At 38.6% G+C, this 22,774-nt stretch overlaps 2 protein-coding genes across 2 annotated transcripts; both read right to left on the reverse strand.

The window, feature by feature from the left end:
• Positions 1-7,178: 7,178 nt before the first annotated feature.
• Positions 7,179-8,580, reverse strand: LOC120290931 (DNA repair protein RadA-like). The gene is made up of 5 exons (XM_039307802.1): positions 8,455-8,580; positions 8,310-8,368; positions 8,192-8,263; positions 7,759-7,842; positions 7,179-7,432 (listed from the first exon to the last, which is right to left on the reverse strand). Exons 1-5 carry the CDS (start codon positions 8,513-8,515, stop codon positions 7,259-7,261), a joined length of 450 nt encoding a protein of 149 aa, XP_039163736.1. The 5' UTR covers positions 8,516-8,580; the 3' UTR covers positions 7,179-7,258.
• A 5,124-nt stretch (positions 8,581-13,704) lies between these two features.
• On the reverse strand, positions 13,705-14,963 carry LOC120290662 (probable LRR receptor-like serine/threonine-protein kinase At4g29180). Its single transcript, XM_039307017.1, has 4 exons — positions 14,909-14,963; positions 14,629-14,691; positions 14,347-14,536; positions 13,705-14,122 (listed from the first exon to the last, which is right to left on the reverse strand). The coding sequence occupies exons 1-4, from the start codon at positions 14,961-14,963 to the stop codon at positions 13,708-13,710; spliced, it is 723 nt and encodes a 240-aa protein (XP_039162951.1). The 3' UTR covers positions 13,705-13,707.
• Between the last annotated feature and the right edge of the window lie 7,811 nt (positions 14,964-22,774).

The following is a 22,774-nucleotide window of genomic DNA, read 5'->3' on the forward strand; positions in this document are numbered from 1 at the left end:
CAAATGTCGGGCTTTGTTTCTTGCCATCATAATCACCATAACAAAATGAAGCCCTGACCAAATATGTGTTGCCCCTTCCTTCATCTGGCGTTAATGTGTAACAATTCCTTGTTCCATTGGGGAACATCCTGAGATTCTTCAATTGTTGTCCGATATTTTCGTAGATGAACTTGGTGGACACCTGCATGTTTATTCCGGAATCTACAAACCCAGCATCGGCCTTGTAGTATATGTCAAGGTCATTGTCAAGGTAATCATTAGGTGCCCCGCAATCGATGCTTATGAAACCTAAATTGAGGGGAAACCAGAGATTGTCACTTACTCTTCACTATTCATTAATTCGAAATATAAACAATGTTCTAATTTTTTTTTATTCTTTGTGATGTCCCTTAAACTTGCTTATCTAAGTTTTTTGCAACCGTATCAACTAGATAGATATTTCAGCAATGGAAATTACATCGGTAATAATTGGGTTGAGAATTGTAAGTTGAAAAGAAGCTTTGATGGATGGTCGGATGGTAAAGGCATCTGTGAAAAGCTTGTAAATAGAGATGTCATTTGCAAAAATAAAGTGAGCTAAAGGGTGATACACTAGGGATGCGTTTGTTTTGCATAAAATAAATTATTTCGAAAATATTCTTTTAAAAATAATCGCTTATATTATTTATAAAAATGAATGAACAAAAAATATTTTCATCTTTATGAAAATATTTACACAGTACTATTGTCGATAATGAAAATATTTTTTATTGATTAATTATTTCAAGTGATACAAGAGACCATTTTTAGGAAAATATTTTTCATATCATCTATTTTCGAAAAAATAAACGGAGCCTAGGATTTGTAAATGTTTCCTAGAGAATCTCGAAACGGCCTTAACTTTGCTAAATTGCTACATTTTAGTTCAAAAGATTTCTCTATGTAGCTCTAAAACCGTTAAAACTTCTTGAGCTCCATCCTGACTAAATAGTAGGCGCTCATTTTTTAAATCAAATTGGAGCATGACTACATTTTGTCTTCTGCTTGAAAAAGAAGGATCGCTAACGGAAAGAAAGGCAGACGCTGATTCATCACATTGCCCTATTCTATAGTCCTCTTTCCTCATGTCTCAACACTTCGCAATTCAATCATCACTATGCGACAGAGAGAGAGAGAGAGAGAGAGAGAACCTGGATTTTGTTGCCCGCGAGCAATTACTCCTAGAGCTAGACAACCAATCAAGACATGCAATATCTCCAGGATCTTCATGGCATATCAAACCATCGCCGTTTCACAGAGAGAGAGAGAGAGAGAGAGAGAGAGAGAGAGAGAGACCTGGATTTTGTTGGGCTAGAGCCAGCAGCTTCAATCCCGGAGCTAATGAAGAAGCAATGGAAACACACCAGAGGAGGAGCAACGCGGATCTTCCCATTTTCGGTGTCCAGAAGACAGAGAAAGGTCTCTTGCCAATATACATAAGTGCATGCAACCCATATTAATAAAAGAACAATGCTTAGCTAACCGTACTTGGAAAACGGAGGGTCAATCATCAGCCGCACATTTTGAATGAGAGAGAGGGAGACTTGTGTCTTGCTTGGAAACTTCCCGGTGCTTGTGTTTGAGGAAGGAAAATTGTTGTCGACATTCTTTGACTGTCACACCGTGACACGGTGATGCTAGCCCCTCTCTAAATAAAAGCTGTGAGGTAGTGGGAATAGGAAAAATCCACAATGGACATACAATAATACATCAAAGTTCACTCTTCAGTTAAATTTGATCTGGTTAAGTATAAATGACAGGTTTAGACTTTGGGCTATCTCTTGTTGTTCCACTAGCTTCATGTATACCATGACTCTATTACAATATTTAAATATTAAACAATGTCTTACAACAACAGTTGAAAGTTTTTAAGAGTTAACGTTGATTTCACAAACTTTTTATATGCAATATTTCCATGTTATCATAATCAAATCAAATCGCCTGTCGATTTATATTTGTTTACCCAAGATATAATTAAGTCTTTGAGTGAAATAAAGTATAATTAATTAGGTGAGACGAGTACTTATTTTGAAATTTGGGGAATGATGTATTTTGGAGTGCACTTGAAAGCTTCTACGTTCACATTATTAATGATCACTTGTAAAAGTTTGGTAGATATTTCATTTGCTTAATGATCACTGGTTCAATGACTTAAGTTAATTATATCCTCTGCATTTTAAAACCAAGTTTGGTAGATATTTAATTTGCTTAATGCAGAGGATAGAATGAAGTTTTAATGCAAAGGATAGAATGAAGTTTTAGAACAGCAAGCACTTTTATGTGCCCAGTTTCATTGGACTAAACCAAAATCAGTGGTCTGGTCAGATTTCTAGTCCTAAGACTAGCCAATCTAGTCCGCGGTTCCTAGTTTTGGAAACCGGTCCTCCCAGTGCGGTTCTCGATTCCTGAGTGGGACCAGATTGGACTAGGAACTGATCACTCATAATCCAAACTCATTTTAAGCAATTTCAAAACACAACTCGTGACAACTCAACAGAGTTTTTTAGAGCTGTTATCCAAGAGAGTTGACAGCGAAAGAAAAACTCCTTTCTTATGATTGTTCCTTGGGGAATGGTATCTAAGATTGGGAACACTTGAGAGTTGAGTGTTTAAGCAATTGTAATATTCTTTTTGCTAAAAATTATGGAGCCATCTCGATCCAATGTAGTTAGGTTTTATTTTTGCAATTTATTTCGCATTTAAATTGTTCACATTAGTTGCAAGAATTTATCATTGATTGATTATTCCAGAAATTTTGTTTGTATGCAATTATTGTTATGGATTTTATTAAATTCAAGTTGGAGAAATTTACTAGCAGGAACGATTTCAATTTTTGGTGCATTAAGATGTGTGTGATGTTAAAGCCATAGTGTTTGGATTTAGCATTGGAGGGAGATTGATAAATTTCCTCAAACTATGAAAGCAGAAGAGAAAGTTGATATTTTGAAAATGGCTAGGTGTATAATACTGCTGAATTTGGGGGATGATGTTTTGGTTGAAGAGATAAATCATATTTGTGTAGATGCAGCTCGGGCGAAACTTGAAGCATTGTACATATTAAAATCTCTTTTGAATGAACTTTTTTTGATTAGACGGTGCTTCACTCCAAGATGAAAGAGGAAGAATGTCAATCCAGGATGACTATAATATCACTTTATTCTTCATCCAGTTCTGATGAGTGATTTCGTGGTTATCTAACGAGAGTTAGTGAATTCTGCACCGTTTTCCAAAAGAATGATAGAAGAAATTGTAGGGCAACGAACGCAAAAGTGGCGCTATGGCTTGTCGATCAAAGGCAAAAACCCAAAGATGAGTTCTTATAAAAGACGTAAGTTTAGATTAAAGTTTAGAATAATGAAAAAGCCGTTAAGATGTTACGGCTATCAAAAAGAGGGGCACATTGCAGGTGGATTGTCCATAGCTAAAGTAAGTAGAGAGATCGAAGAGTGACGTGAATGTCAGACGGGCTAGAGGGGAGGAGTCATACGTTTTGAGTGGGACTACCGGTTCGACTAGAGAAGAGTGGATCATGAATTCTGGATTCACATCACATGACATCACATAGGGATTGATTTTCAGATTATTAATCTATTGACGTCGATTTATTTTAGAGTCTCAAACTTTGAAGGTTATCATAGTTACGCTTATGGTCATGAAGGGGAAGCGGGCAAACGATCTCTACTACCTTCAGGGACAGACAATTATAGGCTCAACTCCTACAATTTCCTCCACATGTCTGAGAGAGGTATGAACGTTTCGAGTGAGCAGAGTTTTCTGTGTGGGCATGAAATTTGGAAGATGGACTTTTGCAAACATGCGTGTTTGACAAGCAGCACAGAATACAGCTCAGCACAACAATTCACAGGACGAAGGCACAATAGATTACATTTATTCAAACTTGTTGGGCCCTTCAGTTGAAAGTAGGTACCTCGAGTATGTACTAACCTTCATTTATGAGGTCCACTGACGACTTATTGATGATAGTAATAAAGAACGTTGCCCTTTTTTTATTTTTAAAATTAACAAAATCTGATATTCGACAATTAATAGGAATGGACAAGAATGTTTACCCCAGGTATGAAAAATCTTTGCAATGGAGATGGAATCTACATTTGCTGCCAAAGTGTACGATCCCGTGTAAAGAAAGCAATCCATTTGTCAAGATTTTTCAAGCTTAAATGATGGAGGAGACTTAACTTGCACTAGAATTGATGGAATAACACGGAATGTAGACCCCATGGTGAATCGCCTTATTTATGAGAACAGAAACTGTGTGGTCCCATCACATTATTAAAGTTGTTTGTACATATATTTTCCAATCAAAAACATGGTTTCGGTGGGGCCCCCGGCTGCGGGTAAAATCTTACTATTTGTTTTGAATAATCTTCACACTAAGTCCGGCATGATGTGAATTCATCAGAATAGATTTCGTTTCCTATAGTGAGGGCGGTCAAGTCACGATAAAAATCTCAAATTAACTTCTACTACCATGCCGCAAATCAAGGGGTGCGTATCGATCTTGAGGTGGCTAAAGAAAGGATTGACTTCTACTACCATGCCGGAATCAAATGTCCATAATTTCTCGTGCTTTGTATTAAAAAAAACGTGAAAAAAAATTCAAATTAAGTTTATTACGACACATTTATTTTAAACTTCTTTTTTGACATAAAAAACCTCAAGGTATACCCACTAAGGTATACCCACTATGACTATTGCGACCTACTCATCGGTAGAGAGAGAGAGAGAGAGAGAGAGAGAGAGAGAGAGATTTAGAGGTATTACCTAAAAAATAAGCCTACGGCCCTAATTTTATATGCGAACTCTCCCAAACCCATACCCAACATGACATTGGACATTCGATTTTGATTTAATTAATCCCATGTGAATTTCTACATAAGGAGGAGTCGCCACTAGTATATTGAAGTTGGTTAAAAATCAAGTAAGGCATTGGAGTGTACTTTACTTTCTATGCAATTAGAGAATCTAGGGTCGGAAACTTGGAGGAAAAGTGTCTAAAAAAGTCCTAAATCTTTTGCATTTGTGCTAATTTAGTTACAAACATTTTGATTCGATGTTAATTTAGTCCTAAACTTTTTAATGGTGCCATTTTAGTCCTAAATCTTTTGAACTAATGCTAATTTAATCATAAACCTTTAAGTTTGGAGCCAATTTAGTCTTTTTAGCTAATTTTAGTTGGATTTTGCTAACATTAACACCGGTCCACTGACGTGGATAATTTTTAATAATATTTTTAATATTTTTATGATTTTTTTTCCTTTCTTACCTTTTTTTTTTCTCTCTCTCCTCCCCCTTTCTTCTTCCTCTCTTGGTGGTAGCCAGTTGGCAAGCGATGGCCGGGTGGGTTGGCCTCACCTAACTAGGACAAGGCTAAGCCTTGGTGAGGGCTAGCCTCACCGGATCTCGCTCGGTTGAGGCCAACTCACGCCTGGGCGAAGGTAGCCTTGGTGAGGGCTCCTCTCGCCAAATCTGGTGAGGTTGGCCCTCGCTTAGGCTAGGGTAGCCTCACTGGGCAACACCCCGTGAGAACGCCCTAGCCTAGGCAAGGGCCGCTCTCACTGGATATAGCTTGGGTAAGGGCAGCCCTAACGAGGGCTCCCCTCGCCAACTCCAGCGAGGCTGCCTTGGCCTCGGCAAGGGCCGACATCCTTGGGCCTGCCTTCGCCTTGGCCAAGCGAGGCTAGTTCGCTTGGCCACGGCCGGTGGCCAATCATTGCCTGTCGACCAGCCACCACCAAAAGGAATAAGAAAGGGAGGAGAGAGAAAAAAGAAGGAAATACAAAGAAGAAAGAAATCAGAAAATTATTAAAAATTATCCAAGTTAGTGTCGGTGATGCCATGCTAATGAGACCATGTTCATGCTAGTATAATCCGACTAAAATAAATCGAAGGGACTAAATTGGCACAAAACTAAAATGTTTATGATTAAATTGGCACTAATTTAAAAGGTTTATGACTAAATTGACACTATTAAAATATTTAGGAGTGAATTGATACCAAGTTAAAAGGTTTATGACTAAATTGGCACTATTAAAAGGTTTAGGACAAAATTGACACAAATACAAAAAGTTCATAACCTTTCCAACACTTTTCCCGAGACTTGGTTATACTAATTGATCAACTAGTGCTACATAATCATGTTCATTTTTAAAAAAAAAAAAAGATTTGTTAGATAGTTTAGATTTATTTTAAACCTATCCAGTAACATGTGAAGTAATAATGCGGGTACATAATTATTAAGGTAACAATCGGTAATTAAGGAAGTATTAAATATGTTACAAGAAAAACAAGAATCTAATGCTACAAAATAACGAACATGCCATTCCTGATTAGGCTAAAGGAAAACCTTAATCAACATACTAAAAATGTGGAATCAAGAGCATTGGTCTAAAAAAGGAACATTCAAACCCTATTGTAAAGCCTTAAGAATTTGTTCAATTTTGAGCACAATTTTTTTTAGAGGATTTTCATACATTTTAATAGAAAACTACTCAAAAGCTAATTTTTAAGCTTTTTAATGACTTTTAGAAGAAAAAAAGAATTTCCGGAAATTTTTAAATTTTTTAGCTATTTATTTTTTAATTTCTAATACGAAAATAGGGACGGGGTCAGAACATGAGCTATTCAAGAACATGCTTTAAATTGGGTTACTACTTACGCCAATTTTAATTGACACTTCAAAAGCCCACTCTCCCTAAAGCAACACAAAGCCCATTACTCAAGCCCTTTTTTCTTTCATGACTATTTTAGCCCAAGATTCATTAAGCCTAAACGAGCCTAAAGTCCACTATGCCTAGCTAGGCCCACAACACTCACTCCTCTTGACCACCCCTTCTCTGTTCTATTTCAACATAAACGTGAGAAGACTGACCACGCCCAAGCATGACCGAACGCCAAGCTTCACACTGAATGAATTAATATGCGCCCATCACCGGACTTCAATCACCAGACCGATTTACCATCAATTTTCACTTCTAACACCAGACGGTTAACACCCATACACCCATAGTCAAGATGAAGCAATCAATATCAGTACTCTTAAATATTGGGTAAAGTTGCTTGGTTAACCAATAGAATTTTTCAGAAAAGCTCATTTAAATATGTGATGACGACCACAGGCCAGTGATACCGGTCACTCTCACGAGAGAAGTGAAAAAACTTTAGGCAAGAGAACTTGTGGCAACACGAGATCACATAACAAATTAGAGTGCCCTAAACTCAATCACCAATCTCCTGAATTCAGATCCAATTTTGCCTCTTGCAAGGGGGTAGATTGCAAAGATGTTACCTGCGAGAGACCTCCAGCACTTCCAACCACACCTTTTAGATAAACTGTCTGAATTGAATCGACAATCAAAGCTCGAGGTGAAAGAGCTTGAATTTTTTCTTGTATGTCCTGCAGAACAAAACGCATGTCAGGCCTCACACAAAGCAGATGCATAATCAGCACCTTTGAATTTGTAACAGACCTGGACTCTCTATATCCAAACATAGAGAAATTTTTTAATGTAGACAACCCATAAAAAGGTTCCTTTAACAAACACATGTTTCAATTGTTTTCTGAGGAATTATCATCCCCATTGAACTTTGGGTCTATGAGGTTATTAATGGCAGTTCAAGGATCCAAACCAATTTACACATGAAAAATCAGGACAAAATTGTAAAAGCAATTTGAGAGGTATGAATAGCTGCTCAGTGCAAACTTCTTGAGTTTGCACTCACCTCAATATCAGTCCTTGAGTACAAATACAGTTCTTCAGTTCCAATGCTTAGATGGTCAGCTCTGCTTCCAATTTGCTCCACACTCTAATACAAAATAAAAGAGAGTCCTCAGAAGGGGAAAAGGTAGATTCTAAGTGTGATAGGACAATGACACATACAGGTTGGCCAGAAAAAAAGATAAGCAACACATACAGCACATGCCTATCAGAGAAAATCTATATCCTCATTTCTATCAAGACTCCCGAGTAAAATTGTCTCATGGCTAATTCTTAAGGTACAAGCCAGAGAAATCCTAAGACAGAAAATGCTCAAGAGCCTATGTTTACAAACAAGAAAAACTGTCCAAAAGCAATAACAAATTTGATCTGGCAACAAGAATGAATATGCATGACAGCAAAGACCAGCAGAAGGCTAACATGGAAAATCCATTTACCTCTTCCCCAGAGACATATACTACTGGAGCTGATCTCCCAAGATCATGCCCTTCAGCAATCATTGCAGCCATCTTCCAGTATTTTATGAATATTTAATGTATCATCTAAGTACATTACCTGCAGCAACAGGGTACTCTTGCCAACACCAGGATCACCTCCCACCAAAATTAAGGAACCTTTAGAGCCACAATGCAGCAAAATCAATAGCTTTGATAAAATTAAGATCTTTGTGCGGACCATACAACCAAAAAGTAGGTCAAACCTGGCACAAGACCACTGCCTATCACTCTCGAAACCTCCTCTCCAAAGGGTCCATACCACATCAAGCACCCCAAGAGATCATTTACTTTAAGGAATTAGGGTGACATGCACGTTTCTTTCAAAATAAATTAACAGAAGTACTAATGTGTTAGAATAACCAGCATATGGTTTCATCGAGGTGGACAACAGATTGTCATCAGGACCAAAGGTCATATCATCACTCTCGTATTACTAAAGAAAAGGAAATATACTATCATTCCAGCAAAATTTCATCAGAATCACAAGATACGCTCTATGATCCAACTCCTGGAAAGATGTTTCCAAGTAAATTATGCCAAATGTAGATAAGACAATAAAATCAACTCGACAACAACTTTCTTCAACTATTTATCTTTCTGTAGCAGCTGCATATAGGGTCCAAAGCTGACCAGTTACTAATTTCCCAGAACAGAACAAACTTACAGAGGAATCCGCCACTTTCAACCCCCTATTTACATCTGTCAACCGCAGCGGCCGCACCTCGCCCGCCCGCCGCGGCAGCCACGTCCTCACCGCATTCTCCGACACCTCGGAAGCCCCTCACTTTCTCGCTCCCGCCGCCGTTCTCCTCCACCGTGAACTGCTTCATCGTCCCGGCGCTATGGCACGACCTGCACGAACCCCACCACTGTCCATCCGTGTACCCACATTCCGAACAAACCCAGCAACTCCTCTTCTTCCCCTTCTTACCGCTCCCACCATACGATCTCCTACCACCTCCAAAATACTTCCTTTCTTCGGGGATTTCGCCATTCTTGCTCCTTGCTTCGCTCTCGGGACCCGACCCAGCTTCCCCGCCGCTGCTTCTGACCCAGCGGGCAGAAGGGTCGTAGACGTTGCCGACAGCGGGGGCGGCGTCGCTGGCCTCCGACTCGGAGCCCGAGGGCAAGGGCGCGAGGCCGGGGTCTCGAGAGAGGAGGCGGCGATTCGTGGAGTAGATGCCGCGGTAGAGACTGGGGTTCTGGAGGGGCTTGAAGGAGGCGAGGTATGTGGGTTTGGAGGTGGGATGGAGGAGGTGATTGTGGGTGCAGAGCGTTCTCAAGGCTCTCATTTCCGATGCTTGCATGACATGGAAAGAGGGAGGGGGCGAGAGAATCTAAGAAAGATGGAATCTTTAGGGCTTACTTGCAGAGTTCAGTGCGAGGGGAGGACGACGAAGTCAGCGCAAAACCCCGCGAAGTTCAAAAGTCAAGGGCCCTTCGGACGGGGAAGGATACAGAGGATCGCAGGTTAAGGGCTCAAGTTTGCAAGGCAGAAGAATTTTTGCCCTTCAAATTATTTAGGAAGCTGATTTATTAAGGAATATTTCTTTAATTAAAGAAATTTTTTTTTTATCCGAACTTAAATTTAGAATTTTTTTTTTCAAAAATCAAAGATTATTATTTTTTTCAAAATTTGAGTAGATAGATTAAAAAAAAAAAAAACCATATCCTGAAGACCCTTGATAGCAAGGTGGGGTCCCCTACTTGAGCCCAAGTCCATTAAGGCTAGGACACGCCAGCTCCATGTCCATTTGGCATTTAGGCTATGCCTCAGTCTTTAGTGCACCTGTAAGAGTTCGTCAAGGCTAGGTGTACGTGCCTTGCATCGTGTCCATGGACCGTGCGCATCGATCCTGCCCATTTGAGAATCGTTCTCGTGGTCGAGTTGATTGATCTGGCCGAGTGTCTAGATTGACCCTAGTTGAGTGCATCGAGTTCATGGACTGTGTGGATGGGCCTCTGACCCTCATGCCCAAGCTCGGGTCCTTGGCTTTTGAGCTTAGGTTCATTGAGGTTGGCCTAGGATTCCCGTGTGCAAGCCTAAGTCCCCTGAGCTTTATGCCATGGTCCATTGATGTTGGGGACTTGGCCTAGCCTTTGTAGACTCTAGTCAAGGTGTGAGGTAGTTGAGCACAGGCATCGAGTTTTCGACTTTGGTTTTGATGACCCAAGACTACTACCCATGCTTGTGCTTGGGAATCTATATCCGGGCTTAACACCTTTGGGCGCGTTTGGTAACATTTCTGTTTAAAAATTGTTCCAGGAAATAGAAATAGAAAAAAGTGTTTCTGTTCTGAAGAACAATTTTTGAATTAAAAAAAGTGTTTGGTAAACTTCTTCCGGAATAAAAATGAACATAAACACATTTGGTAAATTTGTGTTTTTTTTTGTTTCTTTTAATTTTTTTTAATTTTTTTCTTTCTTTTTCTTTTTTTCTTCTTTTGGCCGGTCGCCGGCCTCGCCATGGGCGGCGATCGGCCGACGAGGGCCGGCGGCCTCGCCCGGCCACGACGAGGCTCGCCGGCCCCAAGCGAAGCCGAGCCTCGCCATGGTTGGGCGAGGCTCGATCTCGCCTTGGTCGGGCGAGCTCGGGCTCACCCAAATCTGGCGAGCCCGAGCCTCGCCCAGCCTTGCCCCGGGCCGGCGAGGCTCCGGCGAGGTCATTGGCCCTCGACGGCGTCGCGGGCCATGGCCGAGGCCGCGATCGGCCAAAGAAAAAGAAAAAGAAAAGAAGAAAAAAAGAGAAGAAAAAGAGGGAGAGAGAAAATTTGTTCTTAAAAATTGTTCCTTAAACAATAAACACGTTTTTCTTGTTTCTTGTTTTCGTGCCAAATGTGTTCCTAGGAACAAAATAATAGATTTGGAACAAAAACACAAACAAACGCGTTTCTATTCTTTTTTGTTCCTTGAAACAAAAAAACAGAAATTTTGTTCATAAACAGAAACAAAGAACATTAACAAACAGGCCATTTGTATCCATGCTAGGTTCCTTATGTACCCACACACAAATCATTAGCACCCAGATAGCATATGTCTACTTAGAAAAATCAAATAAGATTTTCCTCCAAACAATAGAAAATATTTTACAATTTATTTTCAAGTCTCAACCACCGAAAAATAGTCTTTTCTGGAAAAATTAATTTCCAAAAACTATTTTCCATAAATAGCACATTGTTACCTCCTTGTGAAATATATAGGATTCAACATTATACTACAAAATTGTTAATTGTTAATAAAATAATTAAATTACCATGTCATGTCGTGTCATCCGCAATTTCTAGTTTGTAAGGTAAAGTGTTTTTAATGCATTTCTTGAGTTTTTTATTGACTTACTATAAATTGATTAGTGAAGACTCCAAATAAAATTGATTTGCATACTAATAACTTGAATTTAAGTTGCAAATTGGTATAGCTTGGGAAAGCTTGAAATAAGTTTAAGCTTAATAATCCATTAGTCGAACTTTAGGTGAATCGGTTCGAGGGTAGGTTATGACAAACATGACTTAAGCATGTAAACAGAAACAAAATTTCAGTAATGCTTATTTGTGAAGATTGTGAATAGTTGATGCAACCACTATCTCCATCTCCGTGAAAAATAATAATACCTCAGGATTATTAGGAAAATTTGAATGTCGATGAAGACAGAGCAATAATTTATAGATCTTTGATATTTTGATGTGTGATGACGATTATGGGTCTTTAGGCAATATTTACCCCTCACTATTATTCTTGCTTGGCTTAAAACAATTATACCTTCAAGATATACATTAAAGCGGTAGAGAAACAAGTTTAGCAATTCCCCAATTTTTCTCTTGAAATTTTTACCTTGAATGTGTTATCAAAGTTGTTCATATAAAAAGAGAATGAGAGAGTTACGAGAAGAAATTGTTATTTTGAATAGTTGTAATGAACATAAATGCTTTGTTTTTTATTTTTATTTTTTATAGACAACCGATTAGTACATTTCTTGGCAATAAGTACTTTGGCCCCGTTTGGTTCAACTTTTGCAATTAGTGTTGGGCCTCCAAAGCCTCTTGGAGAAAATGCAAAGCATTTGGCAAGTGTTTTTGAGACTTCCGTGGCTAAATGTTAGCATTCAGAATGCTAAAAGCCCAATGCAGATCTGAAAGCCTAATAGCACAATGCAGGTCTGAAAGCCTAATGTAGGTAGGGACCTGCTTTGGGCTTTTAGCATTATGAAAATGCAAACTCTACTATTCATGGGTCACTATTCATTCATTACTATTAATCTTCTTCCTCATTCATCCACAACCATTCAGCTTCCTTGATCTGCCGTCGAAGATCAGGCTTCTCCGGCAACCGCCATCGCTGCTTGGGGGTTGTGCCTTCTCATTGACCACCCCCTAAGGTGGCATGACCCGCGAATTGGGTGGTGTCACCTGAGGTCGCCAGATTTGGCTGACCTAGGCGACGCCTAATCTAACCACCGACAGTTGGCCCGTGGCAACCAACCAGTAGCACCCTCTGCCGAATTTAATTTTCAAGTTTTTTTAAAAAGAAGAAGAAGAAGAAGAAAAAGTCATTTATAAATGTGGATTTTACCAAACGGTATTTATGCCAAAACTATTTTTCAATGCTATTTGAAGTTACAATTTACCAAATGGTATATCATTTTGAAAAAAACTCTTTTATCCAAAGTTATTTGCATTTTCCTAAACCCATTTCCCTAGAGCCAAACCAAACGGCCCTTTATCCACACCATCGTCATTTTTCATGATTAACTATGACCACTTTTCATGTTAACTATTACCTTTTTTATAGCTAAGAGTCATATTTTTTCATCACAAGGCGTCACTCTTTTCATGACCAAGGGTTACATTTTTTTATGATAACAAACTATTTTAACAATTGGAAAAATTATCCAAAAAGTTATAATTTATTGCACTTTTGTCAATTTAGTCTTAAATCTTTTAATTATGCTAATTGAGTTGTAAACTTTTCATGTTTTTCCAATTGATTCAGCTTGGTCGGAAATCACTAACATATATTTTTTCAATTTTTATTATTTATTTTATTTTATTTTGTTTTCCTTCTTTACTTTTTTTATTGTGGCGGGTAAGGGTCATGAAAAAAAAGAATGAAAAGATAATGGAAGAAAAGAAAAAAATAAAAATGAACAAGAAAAGAATAAAAAACAAAAAAATATTAAAAAATGAAAATTGTCCACTTTAATATCAGTCATATCATGTAGGATAATTGATATCTATGTTAATGATTTTTGACTAAAATTGGCCTGATTGTACTCAATTGACAAAACGTAAAAGCGTTTATGACTCAATTGACATAATTAAAAGATTTAGAACTAAATTAACAAAAATACAATAAGTTTAGGACTTTTTGGGCAATTTTCCTTATGGAGAATCCGGACATGATAATCTAAACAAAAAATAAAAATAAAAATTGGACATGACAAACTTAAGTATGAAGTATAGTTAACGGGCATACGGAGGACTATCAAGCTCCATTGTGGTTGTATCAAACTCACTTCTTCTCTCACTATTTCCCATTCTTTGGCTTCTTCCTGAACTGATCTCTACTGTCAAGCACTCTTTTAGTTCCGATAGAACATGGTTCATGTCTGCCCTTTCAACCGCGTTCGTTGGTACACATGCCATGGCTATTTCCACCGCTTTCCACGCAGAACCGATGCTGAATTGGCCATTTAACCTCGGATCGGCAATGCTTTGAATGTCCCCTCTTTCTATGAGTGGAGTTACCCACCGAAGTATGTGCATGATGCCCTTCGGACTTCTTATAATGGCAGGGTGGCCTGTGATTAACTCGAACAAAACTATGCCAAAGCTGTATATGTCACTCTTTTGGCTCGAGTGTCCAAGTATATGAAACCTGAGGATTCGAAAGGAATTGCTGCTTTGGTTAGTACAACAATTGCCCAAGCTGCCTTCACAAAAATGTACTTACTAGTCAAAATTAGTACAATTATGTCTATCCAACATAAACATGTATGAATAGATGTATGGGCCTCTCGTGCTAGTCAAAATTAGTACAATTATTCTGCATCATAGGTGGAATGGAAATGTCTTCGTACTCAAAAATTTTGAGTCACTTACTCTGGATCGAGATAACCAGGTGTCCCCGCAGGACAAGTCGAAATATAAGAATCCTGCTCTCTTACATATGCTTTCGATAATCCAAAATCACAAATCTTTGCTTGCATGTTCTCATTTAGTAAAATATTGGGCGTCTTTAGATCTCTATGGATAATAGGAGGTTTGCAGCCGTTATGTAGGTACTCCAAACCTGCACACCAGCAGGAAAAACTTGACGAAATTTATCAGGTAGCTTAACTTTTGGAAACGTGAACAAAGATGTCATCGATCTACTTTATGTACCTTGAGCTGCATCGACTGCGATTTGTAGTCTCTGGCTCCAACTCAAAACATTTGGGCTGTGTGCTGCTTGAAAGTAGAGAATTAAGGAGTATTCATGAAAGATGTAAAGCTTGTTCGCTATTGTATTGGTTCGCTGAGAAAGTCAATTTCATTCCATGGTGCTATTCTGAATATCTAAATTGACCAATTAATCCAAAAGTCTGAACTATCAAAGAACGGTATTCAGATAAAATTAGCTTGACATATGTCGTGCTATTGGAAAAGGGAGTATCAGACAAACCTGACAAATGTTGCTGCACATTTCCGTTGGACATGAATTCGTAAATCAACGCCATGTTTTCAAATTCTTCGCAATATCCGATAAGTGAAACCAAATTTCTATGGTGAACGACCGTCAGGAGTTGGGCCTGCATGTCAAGGTATCAGAGCTTGCTATGAGTAGAACTCCCAAAAAATTGAAAACATGACACATCGATTCTAGTTGGAGTAATGTTTCGAACCTCTGTGTGAAACTCCTTGTAGCCTTGCTTTGATGATCGAGATAACATTTTTACTGCGACTTGAGGGCCATTGTCAAGTCTGCCAGAGTAGACTTTCCCAAATCCTCCCTCTCCAATTACGGTTCTAAAGTTATCGGTAATTCTTGCAACCTCAGTAGATGTAAAATGTCGATTTTTTGACAACTTTAATGTCCCGGTATATCCTCCAAAAGTGGCGGTAGTAGTAATAGCAGCAACATCTGGAGAAAAAAGTTATCTGGTCATGATCTTCACTTTGATATCATATGTCTTCACTGCAAACAAAGCCTTTTTGAAGAAATATGTAATGACTTATTCTTGTGATCTCACCATAATTGAAAGATGTTAATCTCACCATTCCTTCAATAAATAACCAATATATTACCAATGAGTAATAGACTCAACCTTTCGAAGATTTCCAAGTAGACTACAAAGGAAAATCTCCCTAAGATAACTCCAATCGGTACGAAAAGGGTCAACCTATGAGAAGTGAAAATCCAGGCAAGGATTGAAATTTTGGCACCTAGCTCTCCATAAGCTAAGATACAATCACTTTGATGGTCATCAATCCTTGGGGAGCATTAGACAAATTAGAGACAATTGTATTTTCATGTAACTATGCTGTGGACGAGAAGTTGAAAAATAAGTTACCTCTTATCTGTTTCCTTCTGATCAACCAAATTGTGACCAGACAGGTAACTACGACTACGCCTGAAACCGATGCAACAATTGGGACCAAGATGGAGCTTTTATCCTTTGGGTAAGGACTTGCCTGGTGAAGATCGGGATTGTCGTTAAGACTGCAACAAAAGGTAAGTAGGTAAAGTTACGTTTCTCAAACTGCTTTGCCCACATGTTGATCACAAGCGGCCTTCTTACTTGCTTTGAATCACAATAAAACATGTTAAAATGCTCTAAGAAAGAGAGAGAGAGGGAGAGAAACCTCAAGTCCAATATCATGTCCATAACCCTCCTTTCAAGAGCCTTAGGAACTGAACCATTTAGCTTGTTTCCGCTTAGATTCCTGCAAAGCATAGCCATGTATAAAGACTCATGCTCTGTCAATTCTTCAGGGTGCCACTAAGGCACATTTACTTACAGAATTCTCAACTTCGGCAAATTTGCCAATGTTTCCGGTATGGCTCCTGTAAGTTCATTGTTGGACAGATCTCTGAAACAAAAGCAAGTTTGTCTAGTTAACAATTCAATAGATCTCATCTGAAATTTTGAAATTATGAATAAGAAAAACAACAAACTTTTTGAGCCAAAGAGGCCAAAAATATCGTTGCACTACTTTAAAATCAATGCTCCACATAAACTTCCTCCAGCAAAGGCTCTCTCTTGAAGCCTTCAAAGTAACTTTTTCTTTAGAATAAGTAAAAACGAGCTCTCTAGCAAAAACTAGGATGACCCAACACATTCAAACATAAATTATAAAATCTGCGCCATTAAGACACTACCTAAATCCTCCCAACAAAAGTTGACCACCATGGACATTTAAAGTTGAAAACACTACTTAAATCACCATTGTGATACTTTTTTTTTTCAATTTTATCCTAGGTAGACATTTAAACGCAAGATTGATACAACGAAGGTCTAAAGTCACTCAATCCTAAAACATTATCACCTCAATAAGGGCCTCACTGGGCTAATACTTACAAGGCCTTCAATTCCAATAGACTTGATAGTGAAGAATGGATGTTGCCCCTCAAATTGCTAGAGCTCAAGTTCCTACCCATAATCAATCACATAAGAGGAAGCTGTGTCATTGCTGTGTTCACAAAGGCAGTAATGTTGGTTCGATACATAAATGTTTGTGCACTCAACTGTAAAGAACACAATGTTGCCTAATAGTAAAATTGAGAAGCACACAACTGATAAATGAGTTTTTATAGATTAATGTAGTCATATAGAGGAATGAACTTCCAATTTTTCAAGAAGAATGAGGAAAAGCCTTCAATTCTTCGACTCCATTCGTTTCGCGGAAAATGTGGCCTTTTTGGAAAATATTTTCCAAGAAGTCATTTTCCAAGAAAATGTAGTTATTTTCCAATGTTCGGATGAAACCTGAAAATAAAGTGGAAAATATTTTTTGCTGTTCGGTATGGAAAATGTTTTCTACCATATACTCTTTTTCATTTATTTATTTTATTTTTTAAAATCGACTTTTAATTATTTTTATTTTTTAAAATCAATCATTCAATTATTATTTCATTTTTATTTTCTTTTTGCCTTTTCTTTTCTATGTTTTCCATCTTCTTCTTTCTTGGCCGTTGTCGGCCATGATGATGGCTAGTGACCGGCCAAAGGCGAGCCTCGAGCTCGCCGACCACCACAGGGCTCGTCAATTTGGTGACGCCCGAGTTCAGTGAGGTTGAGGCTCACCAGATTGACAAGCGTGAGCTTGTGGCCGATGAGTAGTGAGCCTGAGCTCACTAGAGATAGGTGAGCCTCATGCTTGTCAGCGAGCTCAAGGGTTGCCTGTGGGTAGTCACAAGCCGTTGCCGTGGTGGCGATTGACCAAGAAAGAAAAAGTTGGGAAACAAAGAAAAGAAAAATAAAAAAAAAATAAAATCAAGAAATAATTTGAATTGAAAAAGAAAAAGAAAATAAAAATAATTCGAATTAAAAAAAAAAAGAAAAGAAGAAGAAGGGGGAAGAGGAAGTGAGCATTTGTAGATGTGTGAGATAAGAGAGATAAAGTGAGGAAAATGTTTTCCATTTTTCAAAAGTGAAAAACATTTTTCCCTAAGTTGGAAGACTTTTTTCCTTTCATGGAAATTTTTTTCTCTAAGGAATTCATTTTCCGTGAAACAAACGTAGGAAAATCTGAAAAATGTTTCCTGAAAATTATTTTCCGCGAAACGAATGAAGCCTTTAAGAAGAAAAGAGAATTCTTTTGAAGTTTCATCGGCTGCACTAGCATCATCCTACAAGAAATAGTGCAAGGAGACTTACAGTGAAATAACCCTCGGATCTACTTACAGACTTTGGAAGTGTAGGCTCTTATGCAAAGACAATGTGGTCATGCAGGGGAGTAAACTTTCAACTTTTTGGGGAGAATGAGAACAAAACTTCACTTCTTCACATAGAGAGAGAGAGAGAGAGAGAGAGAGAGAGAGAGAGAGAGAGAGAGAGAGAGAGAGAGAGAGAGAGAGAGAGAGAGAGTTCTTTTAGAATTTCATTGATGGATGATACTTCAAGAAATAGTTCAAAGGCACTCACAACGAGATAATCCTTGGAAGTTTTCCATAACTGCAATTCAAACCATCCCATGTATAGTTGCTAGGGACGCACGGATCACCTTGCCAACTCTCTTTATTCACTCCATACGTTGCCTTGGTATCATTGATAGCTTTCACTGTAGCGTATACCACAACAATATCATTTCTTTTTAAAGAATTGTAACGTTGTGAAAATTGAGAAAATGCTATATGTTGAATTTGAAGTGATTTCCAGCAATGAAGTATGCCAAGCAAAATGTAGCCTTTTACTTTCAGGATAAACCTAGTTTAAGAGAAGCCTATTAACCATTAAAATTGCATCTTCTAGAGATAAATTAAGAAAACTCTTATCTTATTCTTCTTAGATTTTTCAAATTAAGCTTATTGAAGCTCAATTTCACTTTACATTTTTGTAAACTTAGCTTACAACCTTTCCGTTGCTACAATCTTTACCTACCAAACCTCACCACCAATAATTACTTAACCAATCCAACATCAATTCTCTTCTGATGGAGCAACCAAGGCAAGTGAATCTAAATTATTTCCTTGTAAGAGCAAATGAGGTTTCTAAGGAAGAGTAAGCATTAAGATCTCCCAGGTTATTGAAAGAGTACTCTTTATCCAATAGAGTCATCAATTTGATCAACAAATCCTTATTTTTTTAATCACGTTTTACTTTCATTAGCCATGCAAAACGAAACTAGTCAAGTTAGATTATGCAAGAAGCATCTCTTAAAATTGAGTTAGATGAACAGAAATCAATGCAACAGTTAATCGCTAAAATCATCTAGCATATGTGTTGACACCTTTAAGAATATGAGACCACACGGAGTGGAGGTTGACCAGTTTATGTGGCAGTACTTTTTACTGAATTCAACCTATATGATCAGAAGTGTAATGAGTCGCTTTTTAACCATTTTGTTGTTCATATCCACTATAGAAGACTTCAGGTAGCACAACATTCGAATTGGCACTAGAAAAACATGTGGAAGTAGCGGAAATACCATCATCTTCGGCTGTTTGTACATTGGGGAGTCCAACAATGTTATAGACCTCGATGGCATTGAGGCCACGACCATACAACCATTGCGCATCATCACGCATAACTTCTAAGCATATCACAAAGCAACCACATCACCAAATAGGCATGGTTTAGCAAGCATAAAATCAAGAACAATCACCAAAACTACTATCGGTCTAATTGGCGAAAAAAGCGGTCCACTTGCGCGTCTCTGAGTTTAGAATCCAGAGATCTAATCAAACAAGTTTGAAAAATTCCCAAATTTGAATATATTGTAAATGACACATAAATGAACATTTTCATGAGACATAACCTAGATCCTTCTAGTTAAGCCTAGTAAATCGCTCAATCCCATTGCAAAAAACTGAGTGTTGTTTCTAGAAAGTCTATTTTTTAAAATCAGTTTGGTTGAGGGTTCAAAAACTTGTTCATTTGATCTGAAATTTGATTATGTTGAACGAAAAGATGTGAAAAACAACTTTTTGTGAAGAAACCATTTCAAAATTCGAACCCTAAGAGTTAATAAAAATTCCGAATCCCAAAAGATCACTAGTTCAGCTTAAAAAGCAGAGGTTGTTTTCAAATAATAATAGATATCTCATTCTTTTAAATCCCTAAAAATCTTGGTAAGATGTCTAAAACATTTCTCAAGAAGAAATGGAATTCAAAATCTTAACACATTTGATCCTAAAGAAATTGCAAGCGGCTAGGGTCTAGAAGTAGGCGAAGAAAGTCCCTTTGAATTGGACTAATCCACCTTATTAGTTCTAATCTTGCAATTAGATCAACACTAATACATATTAAGGCTAATCTAAACATTTCTAGATTAGCATTAATCCATCTTAAAGGCTAATTTCATAGTACTAATCTAACTAAGATAATTAACACTAAACTAACCTCTAAAGTGCAATTAATATCACGCCACGATCCTCGGTGCGCGCCCATCCCTCCTTAGTTGATTAATAGCAACATCCTAGACCGCGTCGCCGACCATTCTTTTTAAAGTGCATGCAAGAAATAGATAATAATCCACAGACAACAATCAAATGGGATAGAAAAGTAGAGCCTCAAATTTTCAAGCCAAACAAACCCTCTTATAAACAAGCGGGTTCATATACAAAGGTCGGGTTGTTATAAAAATCAGCTTAACAAAAAGGAACACCCTAACACCCACTAGTCGAGACCCGTTTGCGATTCTTGAGCCTCCACCTTCTAAACCCTAGGCTTCCAATCCTCCTGACCGCCATCTAGGAACCTGAAATTGTTATCCCTGACGGGGTGAGACGAGCGTCTCGGCAAGTTCTACTCCTTAAGACTCGATTAGGAAGAAAATACGGTCCAAGGAGCTGCCTAAGTACAATCACGAGTGGAAGGGCTTACCTTGGCATCGGTTTCTTTACGTAAGTCAGTTTAATTCATAATTATTGACAAACCACATAATCCAATCAATTCAGATCATTACGGTGATCAATCGACCGTCGATTACATCACTCGAGACCATTACATGGTCATTCAAACTATTCATTCTCGACTCTTGATCCACGGCCCTAGGCATAATCTGGGTTAAGTGGTCATCACGCCCACTGGCATAATTTATCTTAGTGAAATCACGACCCCACTCGACAAATTTACTTAGTGGTAATCATGGCCCCACTGCAGTAGAGATTTAGCTTGGTGGTAATCACGGTTCCACTCGGCAATTTGGACTTAGTGGAATCACGGTTCACTCGGCAATTTCAGACTTAGTGGAATCACAGCCCCACTCGGCGATTTTAGACTTAGTGGAATCACGGCCCCCCGGCCCCACTCGCATAACCATACTCCGGTGGTTCTCTTGATTTTGTTCATGATCTCACACGGCAATTTTCAATCAATTGTACAATCCGGCATTTAGTTGCATAATCCAACTAATTTACAACTACCACGCAATTACACAAATCATCACTTGGTTTCACAAAACAACAATCAATTACAAAAACTAAACACATCATTGCGATCAGCTCGAAATTCTATCGAGCAACTCTTTCAATATAATTTTCGGAAAATATTAATTAATTAATAATTAAATAAATTCGAAAATTATTTTAATTTAAATAATAAAAATAATATAATTTAAATAATATTTAATTTAAATAAATAATTAAGTAATTAAAATAATTAATTAAAGTCTAAGCATGATTAACATTAATCTAATTACATAATTAGACTAATTAATCCAACCATTAATCTAATCATGCACATAATCTAACTAACATTTAACTAAGCTAATCTAACCACATAAATATACTTAGACTATCTAAACACCCCTTAAGCATAATTAACCTTCTAAGCGAGGATTAGTGAGGTAAACTCATCGGTTTAGCGTTACGGAGTGAGTCACACGGCAACAATGCCAAGGCGACGATAAACACTCAAGGCGCAGGAAACACCAAACAAGGCCGGGAAGGGCTTGGCCAGAGCCACAGAGTCTCAAAACCTTGCTTTGTTGCTGCCTGTTCTTGGTTGAATCGGAAAGAAAGCAATGGCTAAATAGCGTGAAGCAGGGCGATCGAAAGGCTGGCGAGCGGGTGGTTGGCAACCGCGGCTCTTGGTAGTCTTGGGGGTGTAGAGTGGATAGGACGGGCAAGGGAAAGGGTTGGAATGGGAGGAAAATGAAGAAAAAAAGCAAAATAGTGCAGGCAGGTAGGGGACCAACGGACCGGCGACGGCGGCTTGCGGTGGCTGTACTAGGACGACGACGGCGGCTGGTGGGGGGCGGAGGTCGGGCTAGTTGGGCTGACTTTCAGATGTCCTCTTCACGGCGATGGGTGGCTCGTTCACTGATTCATCCGGAAAGTCGACATTTACTCAGATGTTGTGGCGAAGGTCGGCTTGAGCAAAGAAAACTGGAACTAGGAAGCAGGAGGAAAATGGTCCGACGGTGGTTGTGTGGGCGTCGACGGCCAAGGGGGATGAGCTGCGGTTTCCTCTGGTTTCTCAAGGTCTCATGGCTCCTCAACCATGGAAAGCCACAAAACAAGGAAGAAGTTGCTGAAGGGCTCCCTTGGTGGCCTCCATGCTTGCTACCTGTCAAAACCTCCTCACTCTTGCCCTCACCATGACTTCATGACCTCAGCCATTCTCTCTCCTCAAACTTCCTCCCACAACCTTGCCAAACCGGTACCAAAATGTCCCCTCCCCCATGGCATACAATTTTAGACATTTGTACATCCAATCCTTGATCCTCTTCCAAATAAATCCAATTGAGTGCAAATTGAAGTCATAAATCCACCAATGTAACCACACTTAAATCCACTTTTTCTTGACCATAGAACCGTTTTGGATCCCAAAAAGTGCGACCAAAACAAGTCTACCAATTTTCCCAGACAAATTAACCATACTTT

Source organism: Eucalyptus grandis, chromosome 2 (assembly GCF_016545825.1).
Source record: "Eucalyptus grandis isolate ANBG69807.140 chromosome 2, ASM1654582v1, whole genome shotgun sequence".
Lineage (NCBI taxonomy): Eukaryota > Viridiplantae > Streptophyta > Magnoliopsida > Myrtales > Myrtaceae > Eucalyptus > Eucalyptus grandis.

Excerpts from the sequence above, each read along its gene's own strand:
- LOC120290931 (XM_039307802.1), bottom strand. The coding sequence starts at position 8,515 with ATGTGGTATGGACCCTTTGGAGAGGAGGTTTCGAGAGTGATAGGCAGT. Across the intron at positions 8,264-8,309 it reads AGAGTACCCTGTTGCTGCAG|ATGGCTGCAATGATTGCTGA; the intron begins GTAATGTACTTA and ends AAATACTGGAAG. Across the intron at positions 7,843-8,191 it reads TATATGTCTCTGGGGAAGAG|AGTGTGGAGCAAATTGGAAG; the intron begins GTAAATGGATTT and ends ATTTTGTATTAG.
- LOC120290662 (XM_039307017.1), bottom strand. The coding sequence starts at position 14,963 with ATGGCGTTGATTTACGAATTCATGTCCAACGGAAATGTGCAGCAACAT. Across the intron at positions 14,692-14,908 it reads TGTGCAGCAACATTTGTCAG|CACACAGCCCAAATGTTTTG; the intron begins GTTTGTCTGATA and ends ACTTTCAAGCAG. Across the intron at positions 14,537-14,628 it reads CGCAGTCGATGCAGCTCAAG|GTTTGGAGTACCTACATAAC; the intron begins GTACATAAAGTA and ends GCTGGTGTGCAG.